The following is a 13,376-nucleotide window of genomic DNA, read 5'->3' as shown; positions in this document are numbered from 1 at the left end:
TTCCAAAGATACCGTGCTCGGTGATTCGAAAGTATCCTGTTGCGACATCGTTGACTCGATCTCATCGTCAGCGAGCGTTACTTCAACATTCTTTTTCTTCTTTATTCTTCTTCTTTTTTTCATAGATGATGATGGCGTCATTCCCCTAATATCCGAGAATCTTCTTTTTTTTGTATGGGGGGACGGTGGTGGTGTTTCCTTAATATCCGAGAACGTGGTGTCACTATCCGGTTCAACAGTAGATGTATTTTGAACTAGCTGTTTCAACGGTTCAACGATTGGCTGTAAAGTCGTTCGCAAATTCGTCTCGGCCATCATTTTCCCAACTTTCAACGCTAAATACTTTTTACGTATGGTATCACTGGTCTTCGCTATTTCATTCACGACTGAAGCTCGCAGCTTTTCGTTCTTTTCCTTTTGAGCTGACATATTGGAAGCGCAAGAGAGATTTACAGCCCACGATACAGCACCAACCACCCTTACCGAGCAACTGTACTCGTTACAGTATGACAAACTCGTTAAATCCACGTCTGTAACGACCGCGATTTGTAGGACTGTCTTTATCGATTACGAGAAATCCATACTTCTTTCGCCAACAATTTACACATAACGCGCTAAACGTTTCAAACGACATATCGGTATTTACATGATCCTGATGAATGTGACGCAAGTTCATGGTATCCTGTTTGAACAAAACCAGTAGATTGGCATTGTCACGAATTAAATGTTTAGGTATTCTCGCATACGACTGACCCAAGTAGAAGCAATCGACGTGTGAATGTCTACCCATCGCAAAATACTCTCTCATGATATCCTGCTCGTCACACGCCACATCGTCGAAGATAAATATCGAATCGGGCCGTACCTCTGCGGGGGGTATTACGTCAGCGTTGTCTGTGAACGCGAAGTAGCCTACATCCTTCCCCACGGATGAGAACAGTTTGCTCAAGTATTGATATTTTGGCTGATTCAGCGATTTTGAGTATACATAAACGTTTGCAAATCGTAGTCCGTTCGCACTCTCCAGCAGGCTGATCATAACGTTTGTTTTACCGCATCCTGACGGACCGCTTATGACACATCGTACATTGCCTGGTAACAATGATCCATGTTTTCGCATCGTCTCGTCACAATCGTCGAACGCGCGACACGTTGGAACACGAATATCCAAAGATTGCCTTACAAAATGCATGATTTGATTGATTCGATGAGGGAGGGGAGGTAGTATTTATATGAGAGCTCGAACACCGTAGGTATCAGTCACTCCCCTCCCCCGAACGTGTTCTTTTTAAAAGAGATAGTAGGCAAAATAGCTTATGAATCATCATTCACTCGGTTCGCATACGGGCAAGGGGTTTTTAAACAGAGCTATAAACGCGCTACCGTTTGAATTGCATATACCTGGATATCAATTCTGCGGTCCTGGTACGAAACTGACTGCGCGATTAGCTCGTGGGGATCGAGGAATCAATCCGTTGGATACAGCCTGTCGAGAGCACGATATAGCGTATTCGCGATACAAAGATCTTGAAAATCGTCACAAGGCCGATCACGTTTTGGCTGATCGAGCACTGCATCGGATAACGTCCGGAGACGCAACTTTGGGAGAGAAGGTGTCCGCGACTGCAGTGTTGGCAGCCATGAAAGCTAAAACGAAATTGGGCATGGGTTTGATAAAGAAAAAAGGTGAAAAGAAAAAAAAAACAACTAAACGAATTCTCCCGATCGCCAAACGTGGTGGTTTTCTACCGTTGCTGTTACCCGCTTTGTCGGCTATAGGCGCATTGACGGGTGGTGCCGCGGGGGTAGTCAAAGCTATAAACGCTGCAAAAGCTGCTAAGAAACAATTACAAGAAGCGGAGCGACACAATCGAGCCATGGAGGGTCGTGGGATACATCTCGCACCGTATAAGCATGGAAAAGGTTTGAAGGAAAAAAAAAAAAAACAACGAAGAAGGACAACACGACGACAGATATCGAATTGATGGTCATGTGTAAAGGATTACCGTATTTTCGTGGAGTTTTTATGCGTGACGATTTACCGCTGCGTGCGTGGGTAAACGAGCGAGGTATAGTCAATCTAGATAATAGTCGTGGACCGGGAACGCACTGGGTCGCCTATATAAAACACGGCTCGCGTGTCAAATACTTTGATAGTTTTGGAAATCTTCAACCGCCGATTGAGTTGATTCACTATTTCGGCGCGAACGTGGCGATCTTATATAACCACGAACGTTTTCAAAACTACGACGAAAGCGTGTGTGGTCAATTGTGTGCGAAATTTCTCCGAGAATAAAAGACCCTGGAAAGAGTCTCTCTACACGATGTATGCGAAAAAGTCATTTACGTTTACATTGTCGGGAAGAAGCAGCATACTATCATCAAAGTACTTTCCCCCCATAGATCTGAGCAATGGCGAATATGAGCTGGGATTGCTCGATTTGCAAACTTATTATACGATACCGAACATCAGCGCCAACATTGGAAACAATAGATTCTACTTCGGTGAAAAAGATGAGGAGATCATCATCCCCGACGGTTCATACGAATTGGATGCAATCAACGCGTACTTGAGGCGTGAAATATGCGCGCGATATCCTCCAAAAAATGTCGATGAGACTGCCGCCTCAGAATATCCGCTGGTCTTACGGGCGAACAACAACACCATGAAAAGTGAAATTAAAAGCAACTATCAAATAAACTTTGCAAAGCCTGGCAACGTGGGATCCATCCTAGGATTTTCCATAGATCATGTTTTACCACCAAACGTGTGGCATACATCGAACACACCAGTGAATATCATCAGCGTGAATATCGTACGAGTGGAATGTAACATAACCACCGGATCGTACGACAATGGTAAACTCGTTCACACGATACATGAGTTCGCGCCTCAGGTACCACCAGGATATAAATTGTCGGAAACGCCTGCGCGAGTCATTTACCTTCCAATCGTTGCACGAGTAATTGACGATTTAACCATTCGCATAGTTGATCAATCCGGACGTTTGATTGATTTTCGAGGTGAAGAAATCACGGTGCGACTACACGCGCGACGAAGCAATGCTAATTCATAATACGGTATTCCATACATTGAACAACAGCATCGGTAACAACAGCAAGAAACTAACCGCAGAAAAAAGGTTGACGATTCGTAAGAAATTAACTGTGAAAAACGCAAAGTATCTACAATCTTTGGGCTTTATTGTTAAAAAGTGAAAGATCATGTTTGATGACATTTTGAACATCTCCGAAGCGCCAATCTTCGACAATCGCATAACGAAGATTGAGCTGCACACATACAATCCGTATGCTAACACAACGTTTGAAAACAGTGATGAGATAAGGATACCCATTCAACAACAAGACCTATACACGCTCCCATGTAAAAGCTTCCTATACGTTGAGGGAAAACTTAGTTTACCAGGAAAACTCGAATTACCGGTTGAAGGAGAATCCCACATCGATACGGTAACTCTCGAGAACAATACTGTTGCGTTTATGTTTGAGGAAATACGCTATGAATTGAATGGAGTGGAAATTGATCGGTCCAGAAATCCTGGCGCGACGACAACTTTGAAGAATTATGTGAGTCTGTCTAGAACGAGAAGCAGCGCATTGTCCAACGCTGGTTGGCTGTATGGTGATGATGGACAGAAGCAGACTGCAACGGCCACGGCTGCAATATATTTCAACTTTTGCGTACCTATGAGTGTTTTATTAGGCTTCTGCGAAGACTACAAACGCATCGTGATAAATGCTCGGCACGAATTAATTTTGATTCGCTCGCGTACCGACGCGAATGCGTTGTACAGTCCTTCCAACAACGCGAAACCTATTCTGAATCTATACAAAATTCAATGGCGAATGCCTCACGTCACATTGGATGAAGTACATAAGCTGTCCATGCTACAGATTTTAGACAGCGACAGACCAATCGACATGACCTTTCGATCGTGGGATCTGTACGAATATCCTCTACTACACACAACTACGAAGCATACATGGGCGATAAAAACGGCTCTACAAATGGAAAAACCTCGATACGTGATATTCGCTTTGCAAACCAATCGAAAGAACAACTTAATGAAAACGGCTACACGATTCGATCATTGTGCATTGACAAATATTCGACTTTACTTGAACTCTGAAACCTATCCATACGATGATCTAAATATCGATTTCGAGAAAGGTAAATACGCGTTGCTCTATGACATGTATGCAAAATTCCAAGAATCATACTATGGAAACGGTGAAGCGCTACTCGATGTCACGGATTTCTTGCAATACGGTCCACTCATCGTTCTCGATTGTTCTCGACAAAACGAAGTGTTAAAAAATGCTACGGTTGACGTGCGAATTGAATTTGAATGTCGAACCGACGTCCCCCCATCGACAACAGCCTACTGCTTAATAATACATGACCGTATCATGGAATACAATCCACTAACGAACATTGTTCAAAAAATTACTTAAAAAACGCTTGTACAAAAAATATATACTTTATCAAATAAAAAATTATGTGAATGATTTTTTATTTAAAAACAATCCTCATCCTTGCAATAGCGCTGTACCACCCCTCGAGAGAGTTTCTACTCCACTTTTTCAGAGTGGTATAGAGTTTCCCCCTTATCTTTTTACCGCATGTAGGATTGTACCCTCGAACGTGCTTCATGATTCTTATTCATATCATTGCAAGAGGTGCGTTTCATAATCTGTAACAGCATTATTTCGCTGCTGATGCTGAGTTGTCAAGCTGGGGAAACATCTGAACACAATCCTACATCACCGAGAGAATTTCTACTTCACTTTTTTTTTCAGAGTGGTATAGAGTTTCCCCCTTATCTTTTTGCCGCATGTGGAATTGTGCCCCAGATGTTTTACGGTTCTTATCCATATCATTGTAAGAGGAGCGTTTTATAATCTGTAACAGCATCCTTTCGCGGTTGATGTTGACTTGTAAAGTCTGAGGAATTTTGTCTTTCCTCTATGAGACTTTTCTAATCTAGCAAGCTGTAGTAGTGGCGTTCTTTAACGGTTTGGAGTTACCAGGTCAAAACATCTGGTCACATCAGTTCTCTCGATTAGCGCTAAATTGTATGATGCGAAAGGTATGAGGATCGGACGCGTGGCGAATCCTGAAGCAAACGATCATGTTGCAACCAAAGTATACGTGGACACGCTTAACGTGAAGCTTGAGTCCGAGATTGTGAAGAAACTGGTCAAAGAACTGAAAACCGCTAAAGAGACGATAAAGTCTGAAATATTAGCTGAACAGAATGAAAAACTGATCAAAGACCTGAAAACCATTAAAGAAACGATAAAGTCTGAAATACTGGCTATGATACAAGGCATTCGATATGATGTAAATGAAAATATGAAATCAACTGATATCAATGAGACCTTGAAGGAGAAAGTAAAAAGAAGACGAGTTTGAAATATTGACAAGAAACGTGTCGACGGTCCTTGAGGGGAATCCATGGATAGCAATCATCATACATGAACATACTGTACAAGATGTATCTGTACCTGTTCCTGTACCTGTCTGTAGCTGTTCCTGTACCTGTCTGTAGCTGTTCCTATACCTGTCTGTAGTTGTTCCTGTACCTGTCTGTACCTGTCCATACCTGTCTGTAGCTGTTCCTGTACCTGTCTGTAGCTGTTCATGTACCTGTCTATACCTGTCTGTAGCTGTTCCTATACCTGTCTGTAGCTGTTCATGTACCTGTCTATACCTGTCTGTAGCTGTTCCTATACCTGTCTGTAGCTGTTCCTGTACCTGTCTGTACCTGTCTGTAGCTGTATCTGTACCTGTCTGTACCTGTACCTGTATTATCAATATTAAGTAGCATTTATCGAGTCATCAAGTTATCATAAAAATCATCAACCTTGAGAGAAAAAGTGAGGGGATGGAAATATAACTGAAGATTTTAAGAAAAGTATATATGAGGTAAAGACTCTATTGAAAAGCGAGTTGAGTAGCGACAGCAAGAGACGATACGCGTAGCTTTCAACGAGTTGGATAGCTGAATCAGTCATCGCTTCAATAGTTGAATTGAAAAGTGAATAATCGGTTAATGAGAGAGCGCTACAAGAACGATGATGAGTAAAGAAAACGTGGTGGAAGAACTGCATGCTCCGGCGAGACGTTTTTACCCGCGTAGACGTGTAATCGTGCGAGGATTCGATGATCTTTGGCAAGCCGATATCGTTGAAGTTCAAAAATATGCACGAGACAATGGAGGGCATCGATATATTCTCACGATAATCGATGTATTTAGCAAATATGCATGGACGGTTCCTTTGAAGAGTAAAAATGCGAGCGACGTGTGCAAAGCTTTCGCGTCAGCGTTGAAGGAAGATGGTAGAGTCCCGAATAACTTGCAGACCGACATGGGGAAAGAATTCTACAATACAACGTTTCAAGATTATCTAAAGAGTCGTAACATACATCATTATTCTACATTTAGCACTATGAAAGCTTCCGTCGTGGAACGTTTCAATCGCACGCTGAAGAATAGCATGTGGAAATTTTTCTCATTGAGTGGAAAATATCGCTGGATCGATGCGCTTCCCACGTTGACTGAGGGCTACAATAATCGAAAACATCGTACAATCCGCATGCGACCTGTCGACGTGAGCCGTAAAAATGCTGGACACCTTCTGTCCACCGTGTACAGCAACGTGAAGATTGCTGGTCCTGCCAAATTCAAGGTTGATGATCGTGTGCGTGTCAGCAAGTTTAAAACCTTATTCAACAAAGGATACACGCCAAACTGGTCAACTGAAATATTCAAGATTATCGCGGTAAAACGAACGAATCCTGTCACATATCTCTTAGTCGACTCTACGAACAAACCTATCGCCGGAGGATTTTATGAACATGAGATACGTGCGGCAAAATATCCTGATATATACTTAGTTGAAAAAATATTACGCAGAAAAGGAAATAAAGTATATGTGAAATGGCTGGGAATGAATGCGTCACATAATTCGTGGATATCTAAAACGAATATACTTTAATTATATTTTTTCTACTTGTATTTTTTAGTTATGATAATTAATTTTTGTAAAACGACTATACTTATTATATTGTGATAATTCTGCTTCATTTCTCTGTAGGAATTGTATGTAATGTTGTAATAAAAAAAAATATAAAAGAGGTATTCTTGAATAATTTTATTTTTAAAATAATGTATTGTTACAAAAGACAATTTTCACACAACATTAATATTTTAACCTATCCGTTTTTTGTGCCTCGACTGCAATGATATTAGTGCATGAAGCCACCAGTTCACAATCAATCAATGAACTTTGATCAAAAAATTCGCTCTCGACAATCGCTTTCACGATATTCTTCGCGTTGGTATCCCTCACCACAATGACAAAATTCATAAATTTATCGGTAATCGTGGGAACATTGCCGATCAGCCATGAATACATGTTGTGTATGCAGAATTCGAGATTGTATAAGTTACGCATAGTTTTTTCCGTGATGTATAGAGCTGTGAACTGATTCGACAATTTCACTAGATTCATACCATTGAGATTAACTATTTGCAATGTTAAATCATCACTCATTTTTTTACACTGTTTCTGCATAGAAAGTAAATTGGAAATACACTCCTTCGTGCGCAACAACTCTGTCCATGCATCCCGGGAAAATGTGATCTCGTTACCACGGTTATCCCCCATAGTTAGTTCCACACAAATATCATCGCCAACGTGTACACCAATTTCGAGATATTTAAAATAATTGCCAGCTATGGAATATCTTCGACTCAAGATTCTGTGCAAACTACTCGATGATTGTGAAATGGAGTCGCTGTTGTCAAAACTCCTGCAACAGATTTTTTTTTTTAAAGAATTAGATGTTTTTCAAAATTTTTTTTCACAAGTTTTTCATCTTTCTACTTACATATTATTTAGTCTCCTCTTTTTGTGTGACTCCTCGATGCTTGAATGATCACATTCAGTGAGCGGATGATTGTTGTAATACATCATGCTTTTTTCGTGTTGATTGTCTCGATCTGACGCGCAACGCTTGGAATACAATGTTCTTATAGGATGCATTGGCCCCCACCTTTTTACATTTTCTTAGAAAGGGGGCGGTGCCTAACAGCTTTGTCCTTGGCCTAGATGACGTAATGCTTGTGCAATACCATTAAGTGATGACTCAGCAGCTCTGTCCTTGGCCTAGATGACGTAAGAAAGAAGGGGGTATGACTCAGCAGCTCTGCCTTTGACCTAGATGACGTAAGAAAGAAGGGGGCGGTGCCTAACAGCTCTGTCCTTGGCCTAGATGACGTAACGCTTGTGCAATACCAAAGGAGTATCATCTTTCATAGGGATTGCCCCCCCTCCCCGCGAAAAAATATGATGCAATAAAATATGATGTAATATATGCTTGCGCAATACCGCTCTGCGGTACCACCCCTTAAGTGATGACTCAGCAGCTCTGTCCTTGGCCTAGATGACGTCAGAAAGAAGGGGGCGGTGCCTAACAGCTCTGTCCTTGGCCTAGATGACGTAATGCTTGTGCAATACCATTAAGTGATGACTCAGCAGCTCTGTCCTTGGCCTAGATGACGTCAGAAAGAAGGGGGCGGTGCCTAACAGCTCTGTCCTTGGCCTAGATGACGTAATGCTTGTGCAATACCATTAAGTGATGACTCAGCAGCTCTGTCCTTGGCCTAGATGACGTCAGAAAGAAGGGGGCGGTGCCTAACAGCTCTGTCCTTGGCCTAGATGACGTCAGAAAGAAGGGGGCGGTGCCTACTAACAGCTTTGTCCTTGGCCTAGATGACGTAAGAAAGAAGGGGGCGGTGCCTAACAGCTTTGTCCTTGGCCTAGATGACGTCAGAAAGAAGGGGGCGGTGCCTAACAGCTTTGTCCTTGGCCTAGATGACGTAATGCTTGTGCAATGCGGTACCGCTCTCCCGTGAATTGGAAAGTTCCTCAGAACCGCCTGAATTGGGAAGTGTCACAGAACCCGCCTATATATCCTACTCATAACGCATTACCAATAACGCATAACGCTCAATGAAAAAGTCATAACGCATAACGCATATCGCATAACCCGTAAAGCACAACGCATAACACATAACGCATAACGCATAACGCATAACGGATAACGCATAACGCATAACGCAAAATGCATAACGCATAACGCATAACGCTTAACGAATAACGCATAACGCATAACGAATGACGCATATCGCATAACGCATAACGCATAACGAATGACGCATATCGCATAACGCATAACGCTTAACGAATAACGCATAACGCATAACGCATAACGCATAACGCATAACGGATAACGCATAACGGATAACGGATAACGCATGACGCATAACGCATTACGCATAACGCATAACGCTTAACGCATGACGCATATCGCATAACGCATAACGCATAACGCATAGCGCATAACGCATAACGCATAACGCATAACGCATAACGCATAACCCATAACGCATAACGCATAACGCATAACGAATAACCCATAACGCATAACGCATAACGCATAACGCATAACGCATAACGCTTAACGAATAACGCATAACGCATAACGCATAACGCATAACGCATAACGCATAACCCATAACGCATAACGCATAACGCATAACGCATAACGCATAACGCTTAACGAATAACGCATAACGCATAACGCATAACGCATAACGCATAACGAATGACGCATATCGCATGACGCATAACGCATAACGCATAACGCATAACGCATAACGCATAACGCATAACGCATAACGCATAACGCATAACGCATAACGCATAACGCATAACGCATAACGCATAACGCATAACGAATGACGCATATCGCATAACGCATAACGCATAACGCATAACGAATGACGCATATCGCATAACGCATAACGCTTAACGAATAACGCATAACGCATAACGCATAACGCATAACGCATAACGCATAACGCATAACGGATAACGCATAACGCATAACGGATAACGCATAACGGATAACGCATGACGCATAACGCATAACGCATAACGCATAACGCATAACGCATAACGCATAACGCATAACGCATAACGCATAACGCATAACGCATAACGCATAACGCATAACGCATAACGCATAACGCATAACGCATAACGCATAACGCATAACGCATAACGCATAACGCATAACGCATAACGCATAACGCATAACGCATAACGCATAACGCATAACGCATAACGCATAACGCATAACGCATAACGCATAACGCATAACGCATAACGCATAACGCATAACGCATAACGCATAACGCATAACGCATAACGCATAACGCATAACGCATAACGCATAACGCATAACGCATAACGCATAACGCATAACGCATAACGCATAACGCATAACGCATAACGCATAACGCATAACGCATAACGCATAACCCATAACGCATAACGCATAACGCATAACCCATAACGCATAACGCATAACGCATAACGCATAACGCATAACGCATAACGCATAACGCTTAACGAATAACGCATAACGCATAACGCATAACGCATAACGCATAACGCATAACCCATAACGCATAACGCATAACGCATAACGCATAACGCATAACGCATAACGCTTAACGAATAACGCATAACGCATAACGCATAACGCATAACGCATAACGCATAACGAATGACGCATATCGCATAACGCATAACGCATAACGCATAACGAATGACGCATATCGCATAACGCATAACGCTTAACGAATAACGCATAACGCATAACGCATAACGCATAACGCATAACGGATAACGCATAACGCATAACGCATAACGCATAACGCATAACGCATAACGCATAACGCATAACGCATAACGCATAACGCATAACGCATAACGCATAACGCATAACCCATAACGCATAACGCATAACGCATATCGCATAACGCATAACCCATAACGCATAACGCATGACACATTACTCATAACGCATTACGCATAACGGATAACGCATAATGCATAACGCATTACCAATAACGCATAACGCTCAATGAAAAAGTCATAACGCATAACGCATATCGCATAACCCGTAAAGCACAACGCATAACACATAACGCATAACGCATAACGCATAACGGATAACGCATAACGCATAACGCAAAATGCATAACGCATAACGCATAACGCTTAACGAATAACGCATAACGCATAACGAATGACGCATATCGCATAACGCATAACGCATAACGAATGACGCATATCGCATAACGCATAACGCTTAACGAATAACGCATAACGCATAACGCATAACGCATAACGCATAACGCATAACGGATAACGCATAACGGATAACGGATAACGCATGACGCATAACGCATTACGCATAACGCATAACGCTTAACGCATGACGCATATCGCATAACGCATAACGCATAACGCATAGCGCATAACGCATAACGCATAACGCATAACGCATAACGCATAACCCATAACGCATAACGCATAACGCATAACGCATAACGCATAACCCATAACGCATAACGCATAACGCGTAACGCATAACGCATAACGCTTAACGAATAACGCATAACGCATAACGCATAACGCATAACGCATAACGCATAACCCATAACGCATAACGCATAACGCATAACGCATAACGCATAACGCTTAACGAATAACGCATAACGCATAACGCATAACGCATAACGCATAACGAATGACGCATATCGCATAACGCATAACGCATAACGCATAACGAATGACGCATATCGCATAACGCATAACGCTTAACGAATAACGCATAACGCATAACGCATAACGCATAACGCATAACGGATAACGCATAACGAATGACGCATATCGCATAACGCATAACGCATAACGAATGACGCATATCGCTTAACGCATAACGCTTAACGAATAACGCATAACGCATAACGCATAACGCATAACGCATAACGCATAACGGATAACGCATAACGCATAACGCATAACGCTTAACGAATAACGCATAACGCATAACGCATAACGCATAACGCATAACGCATAACGCATGACGCATAACGCATAACCCATAACGCATAACGCATAACGCATAACGCATAACGCATAACGCATAACGCATAACGCTTAACGAATAACGCATAACGCATAACGCATAACGCATAACGCATAACGCATAACGCATAACGAATGACGCATGTCGCATAACGCATAACGCATAACGCATAACGAATGACGCATATCGCATAACGCATAACGCTTAACGAATAACGCATAACGCATAACGCATAACGCATAACGCATAACGGATAACGCATAACGAATGACGCATATCGCATAACGCATAACGCATAACGCATAACGAATGACGCATATCGCTTAACGCATAACGCTTAACGAATAACGCATAACGCATAACGCATAACGCATAACGCATAACGCATAACGCATAACGCATAACGCATAACGCTTAACGAATAACGCATAACGCATAACGCATAACGCATAACGCATAACGCATGACGCATAACGCATAACCCATAACGCATAACGCATAACGCATAACGCATAACGCATAACGCTTAACGAATAACGCATAACGCATAACGCATAACGCATAACGCATAACGCATAACGCATAACGAATGACGCATGTCGCATAACGCATAACGCATAACGCATAACGAATGACGCATATCGCATAACGCATAACGCTTAACGAATAACGCATAACGCATAACGCATAACGCATAACGCATAACGCATAACGCATAACGCATAACGCATAACGGATAACGCATAACGAATGACGCATATCGCATAACGCATAACGAATGACGCATATCGCTTAACGCATAACGCTTAACGAATAACGCATAACGCATAACGCATATCGCATAACGCATAACGCATAACGAATGACGCATATCGCTTAACGCATAACGCTTAACGAATAACGCATAACGCATAACGCATAACGCATAACACATAACGCATAACGGATAACGCATAACGGATAACGCATGACGCATAACGCATAACGCATAACGCATAACGCATAACGCATAACGCATAACGCATAACGCATAACGCATAACGCATAACGCATAACGCATAACGCATAACGCATAACGCATAACGCATAACGCATAACGCATAACGCATAACGCATAACGCATAACGCATAACGCATAACGCATAACGCATAACGCATAACTCATAACGCATAACGCATAACGCATAACGCATAACGCATAACGCATAACGCATAACGCATAACGCATAACGCATAACGCATAACGCATAACGCATAACGCATAACGCATAACGCATAACGCATAACGCATAACGCATAACGCATAACGCATAACGCATAACGCATAACGCATAACGCATAA

At 42.2% G+C, this 13,376-nt stretch overlaps 1 protein-coding gene across 1 annotated transcript; it reads right to left on the bottom strand.

Moving 5' to 3' along the window:
* Positions 1-7,048: 7,048 nt before the first annotated feature.
* Positions 7,049-8,170, bottom strand: LOC143219759 (uncharacterized). The gene is made up of 2 exons (XM_076445637.1): positions 7,919-8,170; positions 7,049-7,840 (listed from the first exon to the last, which is right to left on the bottom strand). The coding sequence occupies exons 1-2, from the start codon at positions 8,071-8,073 to the stop codon at positions 7,228-7,230; spliced, it is 768 nt and encodes a 255-aa protein (XP_076301752.1). The 5' UTR covers positions 8,074-8,170; the 3' UTR covers positions 7,049-7,227.
* Between the last annotated feature and the right edge of the window lie 5,206 nt (positions 8,171-13,376).

Source organism: Lasioglossum baleicum, unplaced genomic scaffold, assembly GCF_051020765.1.
Source record: "Lasioglossum baleicum unplaced genomic scaffold, iyLasBale1 scaffold0068, whole genome shotgun sequence".
Taxonomy (NCBI): Eukaryota; Metazoa; Arthropoda; class Insecta; order Hymenoptera; family Halictidae; genus Lasioglossum; species Lasioglossum baleicum.
Note: the sequence above shows the minus strand (reverse complement) of the source record. Positions and strands in the feature narration are given on the sequence as shown.

What these genes read in the sequence shown, in the direction of transcription:
- LOC143219759 (XM_076445637.1), bottom strand. Translation starts at nt 8,073, where the DNA reads ATGCATCCTATAAGAACATTGTATTCCAAGCGTTGCGCGTCAGATCGA. An exon ending in AAGAGGAGACTAAATAATAT is followed by an intron (nt 7,841 to 7,918) that starts GTAAGTAGAAAG and finishes AATCTGTTGCAG; the next exon opens with GAGTTTTGACAACAGCGACT.